Here is a 19,421-nt window from a genome sequence, read left to right on the forward strand (position 1 = left end):
CGTCCCCGCCCCCGGCCCGGCCCGGCCCCCTCGGGGTCTGCGCGGGCGGAGTCGGTTGAGCGGCGGGCTGGGCCCCCGGCTGGCCCAAGTCGGTTATTTAAATGTTAAAGGCCTGCCCCGGAGCACCGCTTTCTCAGCAAGCGGGTAGGAAGCTGCGGGACTGCGAGCGCGCCGGGGCCTAGAGGCCGCTCCTGCAGACACAGGCGTGGCCGCCGCCCGCCCGCGGGCCCGCGCCCACCCACCGCCCCCCAGGGCAGCGGCTGTCGTCTAACAGAAGCTGAGCACCCTCCGGAGCCCGCTGCAGACCTGGGCCGTGCAGCTAGCGGGTGCGGTAGGGTCCTGCCGGGAGGTCAGGCCCCATCCCAGCCGAATCGCATCCACTGAGAGCCGATGACCCCCGTGCTCGGGCAGGCTGGTGCCCCCCGCACCCCGCCCTGGGCCGCTGGGGCTGTCCTGGGGCTGAGTCCAGATCAGTCCGAGGAGCCCCTGGGACCCCAGGCTGCCATCTAAAAACCCTCGATCCAACACGAATCCCACACATGCAGCCAGGACACTGGACGGGAATAAGGGGCTCACCCTTGCACCCCTACTCGCATGGTGGAGTAGGCTCAGGCTTCAAGAGAACTAGGACAATTTTCTCAAATACGTTTTCTTTATTCTTAAAATGTGCACAATATTAGTTTACTTAAATACAAAATGTCCACTTCCTTTGCAGGTAAGAAATTCCACTAACATTTCCACGTCAATTGGCTTTTTAATCAAAATATTTTCATTAAAAATAAACATTTAATTACTTCACTATTATATTCATTAGTCTCCATACCTCTTACAATACTTAGAACTTTAGAAAACAGACCTTATGCAGTTCCTATGGGTGGCCCTGGGCCTCGCAGGCCACAGAACAAATGGGCCACTGTGTCAGCCACCTGCCTTCCTGTTCCACTGGTGGCCCCTCAGTGGCAACCCCCACTTCAAAGACCCGTGTGGCAGTGGCCCTCAGCTGCAGAGTCCAGATTCCTGGGAAACACTCAGCCAATGCCATGCAGAGCTGTTTGACTAAGGATTCTCAAGCAAACAGACAACTCAGGACTTCAATATGCCAGGCACTGGGGCTGGGAAGACGGCTCAGAGGCATAAGCACCTGCCTGGCAAGTGCAAGGTCCTGAGTTCGATTCCAGGAAAAATGAAACAAACAAACAAAAAAACCAGTCAGTATACCAGGCACAAAAACCAGTGACCAAGACCAGCTTGTGAGAAGGAAGAAGAATGAAACAGGAGGTGAGGCGGGGCAGCCGGGCCACTCGCTCCCAGAGGTGCCCTGCCCCTCCTCTGCTCTGCTCAGGGGAGCAAGGTAAGCAACGGCTGTCCACACGTCTCACGCTGCAGCAAGGACACTGAGGGGACAGGCTCTTAGTGACACCCATGTAGCCAACCGTTGTTAGGAAACGCGGGAGTATAAAATGTAAAACGGAAAGTGGAAAAGTATTTACAATTATCCCGGCCACACGTGCGTGAGCACCGACAGGCATGCAGATGCAGCTGACCCAGCAGCTTGCCAGACACGCCTCGGGCCCCGCGGGGAAAGGACAGACTCCCTGGAATGTCTGCTTTGCACTGCTTCTGAAGCCTGGGGTGGCAAACTTACCACTAACAGGTTTCAGGTGTTACAGACTGGGTTTCAACTGCTAAATGGCCAAAAGAAACAAAACATACCAACCCAAGGAGCCTGAGGCACCTGTAAAGGCCCTCCCTCTAGGGTCTCCCCAGTGCCGCCTTGGGGCAGGATGACAAAGAACTCAGGAGACCAAGGGGCTGCCATGTAGGCCTCCCATAGACTGCACCCACACTGGCCCTGACAGCCACAGGGGGTGGCCCTCATGTCACTGCCTTTACCCTGGAAGCCCCAAGTTTGCTCCCACGGTCCCCAGGCTCACTCTTAGAAAGCCAAGCTCCCAAACTCCGGCCCTCCCGGCCTGCAGGCAGAGGAGACCAGAGCCCTCCACTGCCCCACCCAAGTGCCCTCAGCCACAGGTCAGGCAGGAACAGCCAAGTGGCTGAAAGGCACTGGTGGCAAAGCTAGGACCTGTGTGCATCTGCTTCAAGGCACCCGGAAGCCACTGCTGCAGCTCTGCTGCGTCACCGTGAGGCCACCTCCAGGAAGTTCTTCCGAGCTGAGAAGCCAGGCCCTGCAGGAGCCTAAGCACAGTCCTGTGGTGGCCTGCGTGCTCTTCCTACCCTCCAAGGGACTGACTCAGGAACTGTGGCTGCTGTGGACAGGGACCAGCACCCAAGGGCCACATGGCAGGGTCCAGGCCCCACACGTCTACAAAACCCCCAATCACAATGCTAAAGCTGCAGGGCATGGGGGCAGGGTGGTCCAGCTCCTCTGGGCTGAGCTGTCTGCCACCCCGGCTGGCAGCTGCTACACGGCGGGGTGGTAGAGTCGAACTTTCCACCGCTTGGAGCGAACTCGGAAGAAGAAGTACATGAGCATCAGGAACAGGGACGAAGCCACATAGAGCACCACGCAGAGGCTCATGTCCAGGCTGGAGAAGCCCAGGCCAAGGAAGGGCGCGGCCTCGGCCTCCTGCCGCCCCCGCGGACTTTGGGCCCTCCTGTCCAGCCTGTGCTGCGGGCTCTCCGAAAGTCTGGTCCTGGGGCTGGGCCCGAGAGGCGGGCGAAGGCTCGCTGCCTGCTGGGGCCCCTGGGGTCTCTCGGGGGCAGTGAGCGCTCTGTCTCCCACCAGCCCCTGGCCCAGGGCCCCCGTGTCTCCGGCGTCCCCCAGGTCCGCAGAGTACATGTCTTCCAGGTTACTGCTGCTGTAGTGCTGCTTCAGGAATGCCAGCACCTGGCCCTCGTGCCAGCTGTCCAGGCCCTTGACTTCCTCGTGGCAGGCGGGGCAGAGGTCTGGAGTGGGCCATGGGACCTTGGGGAACTTGGGGTCTTCGCTCAGCTGGCCTAGGACAAAGGGACAAGGTCACTGTGGGCAGCAGCTCACCCGCCTGCGCCTGGCCTCCGCGCTTCCTCGCTCTCAGGCCCACTGCCTGCACGGCTCTCGGTGGGCTCCTGCGCCTCTGAACCCAGGACAGACCTTGCACACTCACCCTCCAGACCTCGAGCAGCACCCCAGCTCTGCCCCACAAGGGCTCATGGGTGTCTTCTGCCCACCCTTCGAGCCTGCAGCCCCACGGCCCAACCGCTCTGGCTGCTGGGCTGCCATCCTTCCTGTCGCTGTCCCTCTACACTCTGGGTGCCTGGCCTGGTCCCATGAGGATCCTGCAGCTCATTTAGGGGGCCGTGCTGACAGCAGAAGGCTTCAGTGCCCCCAGAGATACCTAGGATAGTGTCAGGGCCAACACTCAGCTAGCACCTCTGTCAGGCTGGGAGGGACTGCAGAACCACCCAGGGAGGTCTACATGCCCCAGGCCTCCCTCCTCCCCCATTTACACTCACAGACAGCAACACTTGGGAGGACGCCGGTGGGCAGGGGCCAGAGATCTGGGCTGCCTTCCCTCACAGGCTGTGGCGGCCCTGGCCTTCTCTCCCTCTGCTAGGTGTGTGGGGGTGCCAGATGGGCCTGGCCCTTTGCTGCTGGGAGGAGACCTGTGTGGATCTGAGATGCCAGTGTCCTGAGGAGGCCGTGTGCACGGGCCGCCCTGGGCAGGAGGTGCAGGCCAGACCCTGGCTCCTAGGCGGGGATGGCAGGAGGCTCCGCAGGGACAGTGCCCGGTGGGGCCCACTGTGGGCGGCTCATGCACCCAGCAGGCCCTCACAGGCCTCTGGGGTGGGGGCGCCCCGGTCGCTGGTGAAGCCTTGAGACTCAGCTGACCAGGACACAGCAAATCCCAGTGACACGAGGAGCTCGGCTGCTCTCCATGCAAAGAACCAATTTTCTTTAGTGCTTTAGCTGTAATATGTTTTCTAATACAGGGATTAAATGGAGACCAGCATTTACTAGCATTACCATTCATCTCTATTAAATTTATTTCTCAGTGGAATTATTTTTAAGCCTAATTTTAATCTGCCATTGATTTTGGAATAGTTTGAATTACTTAACTCCAAGAAAATGTTTGTGTCCTATTTACTTTTTTTAAAAAAACGTATTTAGGGCAGGGTCTCCGAGGTGTACAGGTTCTCACTACGTAGACAGGACTCGTAGTGATTCTGTTTTCAGCCTCCGAAGTGCTGGGATTATAGGCATGCGCCACCACACCCAGTCTCTGTTTACTTTTTTATTGTCTGTCTGTCTGACCTTGGCCCTGGCACAGAATTCAAGTCCTTGTACACCCTAGGCAAGGGCTCTACCATGGAGGTGTTCCCTGGTCTTGTGACAAGACCTTGCTCACGAAATGAGGGCTGCACTTAGACTTTCACCACTCCTGTCTCGGCCTCCCGTGTACCCAAGGTTACAGCAGAGGGCCACCAAGCCAGGCCCCATGCACCTGGGTTCACGAACTCGACGCTTTCCAGGATTCTGGTCACAAACCAGACTGGGCAAGAACCGCACATTTTTCATCCGATTTTGCCCAAGGTTGGGAACCAAGGGACCACGGTGGTCTGAAAACGGATTAAACATCCTCATAGAAAATCCTTTCTGTTTTTCGAGACAGTTTCATGATTCGGTTCTGGTGGCCTTCAACTCACTTTGTAGCCCAGCCCAGCCTCGAACTCATGGCAATCCTTCTGCCTCAGCCTCCCAAGACCTGGGGGTACAGACCTGCGCTGCCACGCCCTGCTGAAAATGGATTCTATCCCAAATTTTACAATATCAAAACGACCAGGGGCCCAGCAGGCTACGAGAGGGTGTGGCAGGGTCAGAAAGACCCTGGTGTGTTGGAACCGGGAGAGTCCAGCTCCGCACAGCAGGCTGCAGCTGGAAAGCGCTGTGGCGGCCTCCTGTCCCTGCCAGCTCGCAGCCCCGCACCTGCCAGGCGGCTGTTCACGGCGTTGTGCCTCCTCCAGAGCCAGAGCACCGCCTGGTCTGCGGTCTTCACGGTGTCCAGGGACTCCACAGCCATCTCCTCAAAGTGCTGGCCGCACTCCTCACACCCAAAGAAGGTGCGCACGTACCTCCGCACGGCCTGCAGCACAGCCTGGGGGTCACCTTCAAACCCTGCAAGAAGGGACACCACTGTCACAGCTGGGCAGGCCCGGGTGTGCCCAGGGCTGCTCCCGTGGCACCCGTGGGCACTGACACGGAGGGCAGGCATGCTGGCACAAGCACAAGAGCGCAGCAAGCAGCACCGTGGCCTGGGGCTCGCGAGCCCCACTGGCCAGCCTCTCGGCTGCCCACAGGAGCCCAACGCCAGAGCGATTCTCCTCTAACGCTGCTGCTTACTCTAGACTCGGATGCCAGGCGAAGACATACAGAACCCGCCCAAGCTGCCAGAGCCCCTCACGGGGCCACTAGGTGGCAGGTGGCCAGGGCTGGTTAATCCCGGTACTCAAGGGAGGCAGAAGGATTCAAAGTCTGAGCTGACCCTGGGAGAGGCAGGGACTTAGCAAGACCCTGCCTGGAAATTAAGCAAAAATGTAAAGGCTTGGGGGGGTTCAGCTCAAAGGCCCTGGGTTCTGTCCCCAATGTGGGGGAATAAACGGTTCAGTGTCCCCAAGTGGGGGGAGCAGACACAGGCAGCAAGCACACAGTGCTTCCAGGAAGCTGCCCTGCGCCACAGGAGGAAGACGCAGCTGGACGCAGCGAGGACCCGGCAGCCACAGCGAGCTGTGTCCCTGCTCAGGTGGGTGTGGGCAAGGGGGCCTTGCGCAGTGCCCCAAGGAAACACCACGGTGATTCCAAAAACCGTCCATCAATGCAGGGAGTGCTTTGGGGTGCCTGGCAGCCCTCCAGGAGTGGGTCCTCCTGCTGTAGCCACCCACAGCCCCAAGGACTCTGCACCCACAGCCTAGGGCCTTGCACCAGGACCTGGCTGGCGTCACTCAGAGAGGATGGCCCTGGCGCCTTGCATCCCCGGCTGGCCCTCAGTGTGCCAGGGCAGCTGGTAGGGTCGGGAGGCACGGGTGCCCCGAGATCTGCAGACATTGGCTTCCCATCATGGTAATCCCCTCCCCCTGGAGCCACCACACCCCCAGACCCTAATCTTTAAAGTGGACAAGAACCCTAAACCCACCTGGGGGATCAGCGCGGCTGCTGGTTTAGTGGTCGGGGTTTAGCGAGCAATAAGGAAAGAAAACCTCCAAGACTTAATCCTCGAGGCCCCGACCTAATTCCAGGCAGAGACTGCACAGACAGAGACGGCGGCACTTGGCGCCGGGAAGAGCGGTGCAGGCTCCAACTGTGGGCTGGGCTGTGCTGCTGCACGCTGGCGTGGGGGCCTCTGTGTGTGCGTGTGCACGTGCAAGGAGGCCCCGGAACACACAACGGGAGCTTCCCCGTCCCCAAGTGTCTCACAGAGATATGGTGGGCTCACAGGCCCACCCAGGCACCAGTGGGCCGAGGACTCCAGGCATGACTGCCCTGATCTAACCTCTGCCCCTCACACTTTTTTTTTTTTCATTTTTTTTAAATGCTTTTTTTTTTTTTTTAACTATTTATTTTTATTTATTACATTTATTGTGTGTGTGTGTGGCCAGCTCAGCCCACCAGGGGGCTGGGCTGGCTGGCATGTGGTGCTGGGGATCGAACTGCGGTCCCTGTGCTTTGCCAAGCTTGTTTCAAGTAGGTGCTTTAGACCACTGAGCCATCTCTCCAGCCCCTGCCCCTCACACTTCTAACGTCCTCGTCCCTCAGGGCCACGGCACCAAGAGCTTCTGCGTCTAGGGAGGAGGTCCCTACAGCTTCCCTGAGTCTGAGGACAGCCCATGGCAGCCCGGCGGTGTGAATGGCTCCTCTCCTGCTGGCAAGCGGACTCTACGTCCCAGGCCTGGAAATGGCTGAGGGACTTCCCGGCCTGGCTGTGTGGAGGGAAGTGGAGCGGAGTGGTAGGGGCAGAGTGGGATCCGGAATCCCCCCATGCTGAGCAAAGAGTGCACAACGGGCAAAGGTGACCACCAAGGCTCCATGACACCACTGAAAAGGTTGTGGGTGGTGAGTCACACAGTCCACTCAGCCTTGCATAAATGCTACTGAATAAAAAGATAAGCGCGGAGCAGAGAGACAGGCGGCCACCCCCCGGCTGGCCTTGAGCTTGCAATCTTCCTGCCTTAGCCTACCAAGTACCTGGGACTACGCACTTGCACCGCTGTGCCTGGTCAGGTTTTAGTTTTTAACCACTTACGCAGGCAGGCCCTAGGTCCAGCCCAACCTGGAGCCCCCACGCTTGGGCTCCACCGGGAGCAGCGGCCTGTGCCTCACTTCCGCTGAGCGGAGGCTGCAGAATGGAGTGGTGTCATTCCAGCCCTGCTCCCTCTCCTGTGGGCTCCGTCTGGTACCACAAAAGACCAGTAGGGCCCAAGGGAACTGGAGGGGATCCCCAGGAGGCGCCCCTAGTTGGTGGCAGGCCCCACCCAGATGCTGAGAAGCCAAAGTCGTGGCTCCAGGCTGCTAGGCTGGGGGTGGTCTGCTAGGCCACAGTGGCAGCTGACATGCCCTGTGCTCACCACTTAGATTTCCTAAGCAGACAAAGGGCAATTCCTGGCCAGCATCCCATCCTGTGAGAACACGGGGTGAGGAGGTGGGTTCACACCGCTGCACATGCGCCACACACCCGTGGACACCGCGCCACCTCTGCAGGGCCACTTACCTGTGCCGGCCAGCGCCTCTGGGTGGCTGGAGGCTTGGACAGTCAGGGTGTGGAAGAGCTTCCAGAGGGAACACGGGTAGCCCCTCAACTCCGGGCGGCTGCCTTGACAGCCCACCCACCGCACATGGTTGGTGAGGAAGATCCCAGAAATCTGGGGAAAGGCAAAGAGCACGAGACACTTTCAGAACTGGAGAGCACTGTGGACGCCTCCACCCGGCAGGGCTACCCAGAACTGCGGACCCAGTGGAGAGGGATGGCCATCTGCTGAAGTTCCTCCTAAATCGCACAGGCGGACCGCTCTCTCCATCACAGTCCGGAGGGACGGGCTGCCTGTGTCTCGACACACCAGCCTCACACACAGAAGAGACCCCTGCTTGCCTTTTAAATTAGGCTTAATTACAAGGAAGCATTCCGGGGAAAAGCAGCATGGTGCGACTGTCCTCAGCTGCGGGCGTTCGCGGCAGGAGCGGGTACCTTCCAGCAGTGAGCTCAGGAGCAGAAGTGCCGTGAGCCATCACTCACACACAGTCACTCAGTCCCCATGGACACGGGCCCCAGCACTCCCGAGGCACCGGGCTGGCACTGAAGAGGCCTGGGGTGGGACATGTGCACCTGCTCTTCTTAGGCTTCTACAGCAGAGCTCCAGAACGACAGTGGGACAAAGGCCCCTCCCTCAGCGCCGCTCTGGAAGGCCAGGGCACAGGGTTGCTGGGGTGGGCGCAGCACGTGAAGCCATGGGCCAGACCGCGCCGTCCCATCTGGGTGAAGTAAGTGTCCTCTGAGGAGAAGCCAACCACAGCCCAGCGCCTGCCTGAGACACGGGTGTGCCCTGGTGTGTGTGTGTGTGGGGGGGGGGGACACGGCCTGGCCAGGGCCCGACCTCAGAGGGCCTGCCAGAGCCAGGGTAGTGCACAGCGAGGCGCCAGCAGCGAGGCCAAGCGTGGCACACACAGGCAAGTGCGGCTTCCTGGCCCCTCAGACTCAGTCCCGTGACCAGAAGCGGGAGGAGGTCAGGCAGGGACAGGCGCACAGGGCACGGGCTCACCCGCATTTTGTTGTTGACCAGGTCCAGGACAGCGTTGTAGGGGATCCGGTCCAGGGGCAATGTGGCCAGCCACTCCTGCAGTGTCCCCAGGAGCTTCCTGACAGGTGGCCGGCCAGGGAACAGCTGTGGGAGGAGGACGTACCTGAGACAGTCAGGGGCCCGCGGCTGGGTCTGGGGTCCACAGAGGAGGTGTGGCGCCACCAGACAGCGCCAGCGCCACACAGCCTCAGAAACACCCCAGCCCGGCTCCCTAGGCTGGCGCTCCAGCAGAACCAGGGTCCTCCGGCAGGTGGTAGAAACTGAGGCGCAGCCCAGGTGCCTGGGCCTGGCTGACACCACGAGGCCACTACATGGTGACAGACTTCACTGTGTGGCTCACCACCAAGGAGGCAGCCCTCTCTCTCTGCAAGGACCTGTGGCCCAACGCTGTGCTTGCTACACCTCAGAACCACAGCTGCATGGACCTCAGCTGCCCAGGCTGCGGCCCAAGGCCCAAGGCCAGCAGCACAGCGCCTCCACCCAGTGAAGTACGTGCTTCCACCTACACGGGCCGCAAGTGCTGCTGTACACTTGCCAGCACTACACCTGCCCTCGGACAGCAAGCAGACCGGAGCGGCCATGTGCAGCCATGCGCTGTCCTGCCGTAAGCAGCACCGCCCTCACACGGCTCAGCCTTGAGTGCCACAGTGGCAGCATGGAGGGCTGGGTCGCCCTGCCTCCCGCCTCAGCACTGAGTCCAGGAAGGATTCCCTGCATGGCCTCCAGGGGACTGCGGGCTTCCAGGTCCTCTGCACAAGGCCTGCCCACAGGGCAGCACCCCCACCTGTGACCACTCCTTGCTGACCCTGCAGGGCCTTCACACATCTCGCCTGGGGTGTGAAGCTGGGAGGCCTCCCTCATCCCCTCTGCCCCCACGCCAGAGCTCTTGGAGCCCCCCCCCCCCGCCCGACATGGGCTCCCACCCGTTGGGTACACAAGGACACCTGTGCAGACCTAGGCCTCAGGAAGGGATGTCTCCCTCAAGAGCCCCACACCATCACACCACGCATGCCCGCTGTGCACAGAGCCCGCCAGCACCCTCAGCCAGGGCTGCCACACCTTGGCAACAACAGTCACAAAGTCCCGGAGGGTCTTCAGCTCAGCTCCAGCCAGCGACCTGTGGGCAGCCAGCTCCACCCGCAGCAGATAGTGCAGCCCCGACTCCAGGTCGGCCGTGTACAGCTTGGCCCTGGGAGGAATCGGGAGTCAGGAGCCGCCCCTGGCACTGCAGCCCTGTACCCCAAGGGGTGTCAGGGGTGACTGGCAACAGGCAGGCAGTCACTTGACTCAAGGCATGCCCTGGCCAGGCTCCCAGGAACACTTGCCTGTCGAATTCTCTCCAAACCACAATTTCCGTGTTTTCTTCTTTGTTGGACTTTTCAGGCAAGGAAACTGATTTTTTCCTTACGTCTGGCAATGACTTCAAGTAAGAGGAAAAAAAGGATCGGAGAGGCTTCGCACTGTGGGGAAGAAGAGGAAAGGTGGGGATGCCCCTCTAGGCGCCGCTGTGACCTGCCACTAGGGCATCTGCCTGGTGGGCTGAGGCGACAGTCACCCCAAGCACAGCTGAGGGTGCCCAGCCCACCCCAACACCTGCACTCAGCAGGGCGGGGGGCAGCGGTGGCGGGGGTGGCAATGGGCCCGTCCGCCAAATCCATAGCTAATCTGAGTTGTGGTGCAGTAAGCGCCAGGCTCATCTGTGTGTGGGGACCCAAAGATGTCTGCAAAGCTGGCTTGAGCATCTGCCAAGATGAGCTTTGCCCCAACCGCGATCACCCAGCCTGCGAACCCTGGCCCCCGCTTGCAGCAATCTGCCCACTCAGCAGGTGGCGGCGGCCCCTGCAGAGCTCACTGCGCAGAAAGCCGGGCAGGCAGGGAGCACGAGGCTACAGCTCCTGCGGCTCCACCTCCTCCTGAAGCCTCAGGTCCTCACCTACCCACTCCCCTGTATCATGCCTTCCACCCTACTGCATCCCTGTCCAGGCCCAGCTGCAGGGCAAAGGTCGTACCCAGTTCCCTCATCCTGAAGCCAACAGGCCCAGGGGGGACGGGTGGGCAGCTCCGCACTGGGGTCTGCTACTCTGAATCCCTGGAGAACCCAGCCCAGACAATGAGCACCTGGAGCCTGGCTGCATCAGAATACCCTGGGGAGGCAGCCCCGGCCCAGGGCTCCCTCAGACTCAGTCCACTCCAGGAAGTCAGCAGGTGCGGAATTCTGCAACCCCACTCTGCACCACCACAATGCACTCACACATGAACCAGACCGTGGGAGCCGTTGGGGTGCAGCAAGTAGCAGGAGGGCAGCGAAGCCACCCCGAGCTGCTCCAGCACAGCCTTGTCCCCATCCAGCACTCTGCGCACCACGATGTTCTCGTATGGAATCAGGTCCAAGATCACCTGTGCCAACAAGGGAAGCATGTTACCCGCTGAGGACGGCAGCGAGCTCAGAAACCCCCCCCCCTTGCAGGGCACCTGGCTGGCAGGACACAAAGCCCAAAGCACCAGGCTGCAGATGGCAGTGCCAGCACTCACACCTTAGTCACGCACACTGCATTTTACGGCAACTACCTGGACGAGGGTCCAGTGGCACAAACGTCAACCACACCGACTTCCTAGGCTAGTCCAGCGAACACCAATTAGGACTTACTCTCTCTTTTGAGCATGGGCTCCCAGGGGGCAGCCCTGCACCCAGCACCACCCCACACAGCAGCTCTTCCCAGAAGGCCTGGCTGAGAGGTGGAGGTGGCAGAGACCCCCAGAGCAGGACGCCCCACAACCAGCTGTACTGCAGCCTGCTGGGGTCCCCCTACAAACAGCGCTCACCTGCCTCAACTGCCAGGGCTGAGGCGCACTGCAGGGCCTTGGTGGCAGAGGGATGTAGCAGTGGCATCTGGGGTTCCCCAAACCACCTGCCCCCCACAGACACCAGAGCCAGGGCAGCAAGGTGTGGGCAGCAACTACCCTTAGAAAGAGGCGGCCACAGTCCTACTCTCTAGGGGAACACTCACCCTAGATTTCTTTGCCACAGACCCGTGACTTGGCAGGAAAAGAAACCATGAGCCCAAGAACTCAAGCCAAGAGCCACTGCTGCCAGGCGCTCACACCCCCCAACCCACAGTGGCTGAGCCCCAGGGCGTACCTCTCGTCCCACGTAGGAGCTGTTGCCTTCAAACAGCACAGCCACATAGTGGCTGCCACGTCTGCCGAGGAGGGCGAGCACATCCTTGGGCCTTGTGGGAGAGAAGAGGAGTTGTCAGGGCCCTGGGAGTCAGCTGCCATCCCGTGCCAGCCCGCTCTCCACTCGCACACGTGGATGCCCCCAGCCTGCGCCTCGCGGGCCAATGCAGCGGCTACTCACGTGCTTGGATCCAGAGCCGGGCAGGCCGGTGGCCGGTGGCCCTCCGTGTGGTTCTGCAGGAAGTCGATCATTGCCCACCTGACCGTGCGCAGCTCCCTGTCAGGCCCTGCCAGAGCAGCCCATCACTGCCACGCGTGGGCCTGCCCGAGCCCCTGCCCCCAGGGCCCTGCACTGAGGCAGCCACAGGGCAGGAGGGGCAGCCCAGCCCAGCCACTGCCTGCACCCACACCACGAAGGGCGCTGCAGGTGCCTCTGTGTGCCACCCGAGGGCCGCTGCCCTCCAGGCCTTGACTCGGCCCTGCCTGCCTCAAGTCCATCAGCTGCACCCGAGCTGCTGATGGACTGCTCCGAACCCTGCCTCAGCCAGCGTGGGCGCTCACACCAGGGCTCCATGGGCTGAGGCAGGGGGAGCCCTGCATGGGCTACAGAGCTCAAGGCCAGCCCAAACTACATAGTGAGGCTTGACGCAAAAAATGATTTTTCAATACAAAAATTTACTTTTTTCTTTCAGTGGTACTGGACAGTGAACTCATGACCCTGCACTCGCCAGGCAGGCACTGTGCCGCTGAGCCATACCCCTGGCCTAAAAATTTACTTTAAAGCTGAGTGTGGTGGTGCATGCCTGTCACCCCAGGCCTCTGGGAGGCTCAAGCATGATGATTTCAAGTTGGAGACCAGCCTGGGCAACCTGGTGAGACCTGTCTCAAAATAAGAATAAAGCAAGGCCCCCAAGAGCACCCTCAGCGAGCATGGTGCTGACGTGAAGAAGGCCACGCAGCCCAGGTGCACGGCCTGGCCCCATGTCCCCACACCAGCCTGATTTCACAATGAACATTTTACTGTGACACGCAAAAATATAAAATAAAATATAAGAAAAAAAGGCTGGCAATGGAGCCAGCATAAAGGCTCCAACATGCACACGCACACACATGCACACTGCAAAAGGAAAACCTCCAAGAAAGAGAAAGGAAATTCTCGCTGGCACTGTGCAGGTCTGAACTCCGAACAGACAGGCAGGCGCAAACAAGCCCAGCGCCCTGTCTGCTTCACAGAGAGGTGCCGGGCTCAGGGAGGCAGCACGGGCTGCTGGTCCTTACCTCTATAATTTTCTCCCGTTGTAAATTCCTTCGTAAATGCTTTAAAATACTAGAGAAAAAAAAACACACACACACAACAAATAAGCAACAGCTGGAGAGGTCCGCATGCGCCTGGAACACAACCAGCATCTGGATGCCTGGGCTGCCGTCCGGCTCCGCGACACTCGGAGTGCCGAGGTCAGGCCACACCTCCGGCTCTGCGGGTGCCAGTGACCCTGCCGGGTTTGCAGCGGGCAGATGAGCACCCCCAGGATTCTGCTATCCACATTTCCTAACGGGGTGGGGGGCTGCAAAGAGCAGTACCCCCTCGATTCTCGGCACCAGAGTCTATGCAGGCAGTGACCACCCGAGGCCGACAGGGAGCACGAGTCGCCGCCGAGCGTCAGAGGACGAGGTGGTCTCCACTAGATCTGGCACTGTCTCCGCAGGTAGTGGAGACACGGGTGAGCTGGGCCGAGCTGCCGAGCCCAGAATTTACAAAGGACCCTGCAAAGCTGTTGGAAAGGGACCAGCACTCTAGGAAGGAGTGGACAGATGGCGCCAGCAGACGCTTCAGCCCAAGGGACACCACGAGCCGCCAGCAGGCAGCACAGGCTGAGTGCAGCGTGCACCCCAGGTGCTACCCACCTGCTGAGCCCCAGAGCGACAGCATCAGCACCTGGACATCCCAAGTGGGCAGTGCTCACCGCACCACAGCACCACACATGGGACCAGGGCCACTTAGGCAACACTGTGTGACCCGCACATGACATGAAGAGAGAAAACAAAATAGGAAAACATCTGCTGCTACCAAACTAGGCCAAGAAGGCAAGGAAGGAGCCCAAGGGCCAAGCGGCCACGGGCCTGGCACCATGCAGAGCAGCACACGCCGGCTGGGCAGAGGGTGCTGGGAAGGTGGCCCTCAGGCACAAGGCGCTGGGTGTCGTGGGCTCCTCAGGGAGGACCCCAAAGGCACCACGTGCTTCTGGAGAAGCCCGGTCCTACATCGGCAGTGGCAAGCAAGTGGCCGGGCTGCAGGCACAAGGGACCACACGGGAACCTGGACAGGGCTCAAGCTCCCTCCGCCCCCTAGTGGGAGAAGTGGGAATGGCCTTGTCTGTGGAGTGAGAGTGGGGTGACACCTCCAGCCCTGCCACCCCAGGCAGCAGATGTGACACCAGTAGGGCTTGCTGGTTGCGGATACACAGGTGCTCACAGGCAGCATGGGCTGGTGCTAGGGCTTGTGTCTGGGTGTCCCCCCAGAGCCTCTGGCAGTCCCGGGGCGGACTCGGATGGCCCGGGATTGATTCATGGTCCAGTGCTGGCTTCTGGGTGTGAGCACTACACTGGCGCTGGGGCAGGCAGCCTGTGTATAACGTAAGGGAGGGAGAGAGGCTGGGTCTCTTGCTCCTCCTTTTTGCTCTTGATGTTCTCGCTGGTTCCCACCACTATGACCTGTTGCCCTTGGCCCTGTGCCACCATGCCTGCATCCAGCTGAGTACAGACTGAAACTTCCACAAGACGTGAGCTAAAAGAACTGTTCCTCCCGGGGCTGGGGAGATGGCTCAGTGGAATAAGCACTTGCCTGGCAAGTGCAAGGGCCTGAGTTCAACCCCCAGTTTCACCAAAAAACAAAAAACAAAAAACAAAAAAAACCAGAAAACCAAAAAACTGTTCCTCCCAAATTTTTGGTATCAGGCATTTTGTCCCAGCAAGGAGAGAAAAGTAACTGAGACAGCTGTGCGGGCTGCAGGGCCCCGCAGGTGACGTGTGCGTGGGGACCACCACACCCCCCCTCAGCCTCTGCACTGGACAGTGTGGATGGGGCCTTGCCGGGGGTGTGGGCAGGCGCTTCTTGCAGCAGCACAGGGAGAACACACAGGAAGAAGCAGGAGACACCAGTGAGAAGCTCCAGGTAAAAGCAGTCCTGGTGAGAACTGGGGCAGGCCGGCCGGGAAGTCCACCACATCCCTCTGGCTGAGATCACCCTGCTGCTTTGCCCGGGGGTGGGGGGGGTGGGCACGACATACCCGGAAGGTGGGGTAGAAGTGGATGTCATAGGTGCGACACACCTCCTGATTCTTTTCTTCTGCACAATCCAGGGCGGCGACGCGGATGGCAGCGGCCCAGTCTGAAAAGCAGAAGTGAGACCTTCAGCCTGGGATGCTGCATGTCTGGGGCTGGCGAAGGGCACTGAGCACCCAGCCAAAGCACCCTGGAGTCACCCTGTGGCCAGGAAAGGGGAGCAGCGTCTCCACCAGAGGCTGGACGCGTCCCCCACCATGGAGGACAACAGAACCCTCGAGCTCCTGCTGAAGGTGAAAATTGCCCAGCAGCTGCAGTACCACCCACTCCTAACTGAGTGACCCTGATGCCTGATACGTAGGGAGAGAAATGGCTGTGGGGCGCATACAGCAGGACACCCACGCACAAGCCTTGCAGTCACCCCCTACACACACACGCTCACCCCCAGTGTGTACCTGAATGCTCACAACACCGGCGACCCCAGCCCAGACAGCCCCTCGGCTGGGCTGCTTCTGTCATCCTCAGCGGTAGGAAAGGAGCACCTTGCATGTTTCCTCCTACCTCTAGCTTTAATTGCAGCAAACTCTAAACAAGAGATACAACCAAGGTGCCCTGTGCTCCTGGGCTCTGCACCTTGCATCGGGCCTGCCATTCTGCCTGCTCTCCACCCCCAGGCCAGCACCCCAGGATTTCAGGGATGTGCACACCCGCCTAAATGCACAGGCCCCGCTCCAAGTGCAAGGCTCTGAGGTCACCAGCACGCTGCCTGTCACAGCACAGCATGTGTACTCTCAACCCACAGAAAACCCAGGAAGATGGTGATGGCCCTGTCCCTTCATGTGGCTTATACTGTTTGAGTCAGGACCCCGGCGAGGCCACTGCCCTGGCCCACATACCTGTCCCTGCTGCTCTGACCCACTGGCAGCACCCATGCCCGGCTCTCCGGCCCACAGGGCCGAGAGCCATGTCCTTGTGAGGTTCTTCTGCTCAGACTGTTCTGGAGCTTCCACCAGGAGGCAAGCAGCCCTGGCTGCCTCTCCAGTGACCACCACCAAAGTGCATGCTTCTTGGGGACAGTAGCCAGTGGGGTGTCCCTGTCCCCAGCCTCTTCAGATAGGTACCAGCACAGCGCACAGCAAAGGTGTGCAGATGAGGTGTCCCAGGCCTGCCCTCCATCCCCACCATTGGAAGGTAACAGGCTGGGTGTTCCCCAGCGGCAGAGCTCTGGCCTGCAGTCCTTTCAAGCGTTCCTGGGCCCCTAACTTCACAGGTAATGCGGTTACAGAGCAAGTTGACTTCTTCCACGTGGAAGCCCAGCCTCAGGGCTCACACGTGCTTCTGGCCCAGCCCTGCGCGTCTCTTCTCTAAGCCCACAAGGGAGAAAGGCACAGTAAAGCCGTCAGAGGGCACAGGCCTCGGGCTCTGGGCTCAGGTCCCCGTGGCCAGGCACCAAAGGATGGGGCAACTTCCAGCCCCTTCCTGAGCTGCTGCCTCCCGAGTGCAGAACTCACAGCTGTCGCCACCAGGGACCGGCAAGCCCCAGCAAGGTGGCTGTAGTCACATCCGGAAGGCGGGAGGCACCCCTACTGCCGCCTTCACCTTCCCCAAGTCCGGTCACCAACGGGCTGGGCTCGTGGCTGGTGTGAGAGGCCCGGGCTCCACCACCAGCACCAAAAGGGGGCAGAGAGGACAAAGCCACTTCTTTCAAACTATGAGCAAACACAACATGCACCTACATGAGACCAACTGTGTCCCAAGGCCATGTAGGTGTGTGGACTCCACAGTCACAGGCCACGTTTCCTGGAGTCTCGAATTGCACACAAGGAGAGGAGCAGTTAATGCCCCTGGCCGATTCGCAGGGCAGCTGGGAGCACTCTGTGCGCAGCGCTCCGGGCCCTCCCCAGGGCTGCTCGCAGCTCCGCGGCAGCGGCCTCCTCTGCCGTCCCCTCAGGGCCTCCCAGCCCTGGCTCCGGCCCCTCCTGCTGTTCCCCAAGGCTTCCACAGTTGCCCCTCACCCTGGCAGCTCTTGCTGAATCATTTTACCTAGTGCTAGGGATGGAATCCAGTGCTTCTGAATGTTCGGCACTTTACCACTGAGCTACAACCCCATTCTATTGTAGCTTTCACTTTATTGATTAATTGATTGATTGGCTTTTTTTGCAGAACACAGGGACTGAACTCAGACCCTTGCGCTTGCCAGGCAAGCACTTATTCTACTGAGCCATCTCCCTGGCCCTGTTGACTGGCTTTCTGACACAGGACTTCACTTATGTAGTCCCAGCTGGTCAGAGATAGCCCAGGTGAACCCACAATGATCCTTCTGCCTCAGCCTCCCACAGCACCACACGCGGCTACCGCACCTTTCTACTGAAAACGAAGGCAAGAACGTGAAAACCTGCTCCAGGACCACCCAGGGCACAAGTGGCCACCTTAGCGACGGCGCGGGGAGGTGGTGGCCAGGATGCTCCTGCCATGCTCAGGCATATGGGGCCTAACCTTCTGTCCCTCGGGCTATCCTTCAGCACGTGACACTGCCTGTGGGGACAGCTCGGAGGTCTCCACCTTCTGGAGTCCCCGCTGCGCTCCCAACAGCCCCTGGAGCCGCTGCACAGGAGGCGGCTATGGTGGGCATCTCTCCCTAAGCAGCCACAGCGCCCTGATTCCACGGCAGGGACACCTGGGCACGGTGTTCAGGGCCGAGGAGCTGAGATCATGAGACGCACGGCCCACCTACTTCTAACAGCCGCAGTCCCGCCTCCATCAGAGCAAGGGCCAGGCTGCCTCTGCTCACCCCACCCAAGGGCCCAAGTACACCAGCGACCCACCGGCCGCACTGTGCGTGTGGTACTGGCAGGCAGAGTCCTCGGCCCACACAGCCCTACGGTGGGAATGTCAGGGCTCCTGCTCCGCAGCTCGGATGCTACAGGCGCAGGTGCAGGCCCCACAAGGCGGGGGCCACAAGGAATCAGAACTCTCCTGCCCAGGACCACCAGGGTGACGGGCACGCTGTGGCTGCGCAAGGCAGACCCCACGCCTCCCCCTGCTCTCCCCTCTGAGCACCAGGCCCCACTTCCTAAGCCTGTGACAATGCTACAGTCATGGATGACCATTCCCCTGCCCAGGTGCCACCAGGACTGAAGAGGATGATGCACACCATACCAGCCCTGCTGTCCCAGCCCCGGCCCTGGTCCCATTCCGGCCTCTGCAAACCAGGGATCCTCCCTCTGTCCTGCTCCTGTCGTGTCGCCCCAGAACTGGGGATGTCCCCCTCTGCCCTGCTCCTGAGAACCAGTGTGCTGCCTCCATGGGCATAGGGGAGGCCGGATGCCCAGGCCCCCAGGTAAACTCATGGCGCCATGTGTGGGTGTGTAGCCTTCCCCTTGCCAGAGTCCCACTGACAAGGGAGATTCCTCTCCTGCACACCCCCAGGGTGCAGTGGTGGAATCGGCCAGAAGAACGCAGCTCAACAGATGCAAGAAGCCCCAGCTGTGGTGCAGTGACAACTGGCGGGCCACCTGTAACACCCAGCTGAACCGAGCCAGTGTGGTGCTGGGTGTGGAGGGCCCCCGAGGGTCGCTGCTGGCAGCGAAGAGGCGGCACTGGGGGAGGGTGGTGCACCGCTGATCCTCCTGGAGAAGCTGTCACACTGGTTTTCCTGACGTGATGACGGCTGTTCTCATCATCAGAGGAGCTCAGGACCCGTCACTGAGGGCGGCTCTGGTCCTTCCTTCGAGTGTCGCCTCCTGGCTCCAGTGCAGATCCTTAGCTGCTGGCACAGAGCCTTCGTCCCCCTGGTACAGACCTTTGGGCCTTCCCAGCACAGACCTTGATACAGTCTTGCATGAGACATTGTCATGGGCTGTGGGCCTCCAGCTGGACTCATGGAGGGCACTGCCGTGGGCTCTAGGCCTCCAGCTGGACTCATGGGGGACACTGCCGTGAGCTCGAGGCCTCCAGCTGGACTCATGGGGGACACTGCCGTGAGCTCTAGGCCTCCAGCAGGACTCATGGAGGGCACTGCCGTGAGCTCTAGGCCTCCAGCTGGACTCGTGGGGGGCACTGCCGTGGGCTCGAGGCCTCCAGCTGGACTCATGAAGGACATTGTCGTGGGCTCTAGGCCTCCAGCTGGACTCATGGGGGGCACTGCCGTGGGCTCTAGGCCTCCAGCTGGACTCATG

The 19,421-nt window shown here is 60.5% G+C and overlaps 1 protein-coding gene across 1 annotated transcript in view; it reads right to left on the minus strand.

Moving 5' to 3' along the window:
* Nucleotides 1–644: 644 nt before the first annotated feature.
* The window catches only part of Qsox2 (quiescin sulfhydryl oxidase 2), a 21,290-nt gene continuing 2,513 nt past the window's right edge, over nt 645–19,421 (minus strand). The window contains exons 4-14 of the mRNA XM_023700241.1: nt 15,249–15,349; nt 13,240–13,288; nt 12,143–12,248; nt 11,924–12,014; nt 11,036–11,181; nt 10,110–10,244; nt 9,844–9,973; nt 8,746–8,868; nt 7,701–7,851; nt 4,925–5,113; nt 645–2,958 (exon numbers count right to left, since the gene is read on the minus strand). Coding sequence (XP_023556009.1) covers nt 2,423–2,958; nt 4,925–5,113; nt 7,701–7,851; nt 8,746–8,868; nt 9,844–9,973; nt 10,110–10,244; nt 11,036–11,181; nt 11,924–12,014; nt 12,143–12,248; nt 13,240–13,288; nt 15,249–15,349 — 1,757 coding nt within the window. The 3' untranslated portion in view covers nt 645–2,422. The remainder of the gene's footprint in view (nt 2,959–4,924; nt 5,114–7,700; nt 7,852–8,745; nt 8,869–9,843; nt 9,974–10,109; nt 10,245–11,035; nt 11,182–11,923; nt 12,015–12,142; nt 12,249–13,239; nt 13,289–15,248; nt 15,350–19,421) is intronic.

The sequence above is a fragment of the Octodon degus genome, unplaced genomic scaffold, assembly GCF_000260255.1.
Source record: "Octodon degus isolate 3935 unplaced genomic scaffold, OctDeg1.0 scaffold00123, whole genome shotgun sequence".
NCBI classification, from domain to species: domain Eukaryota; kingdom Metazoa; phylum Chordata; class Mammalia; order Rodentia; family Octodontidae; genus Octodon; species Octodon degus.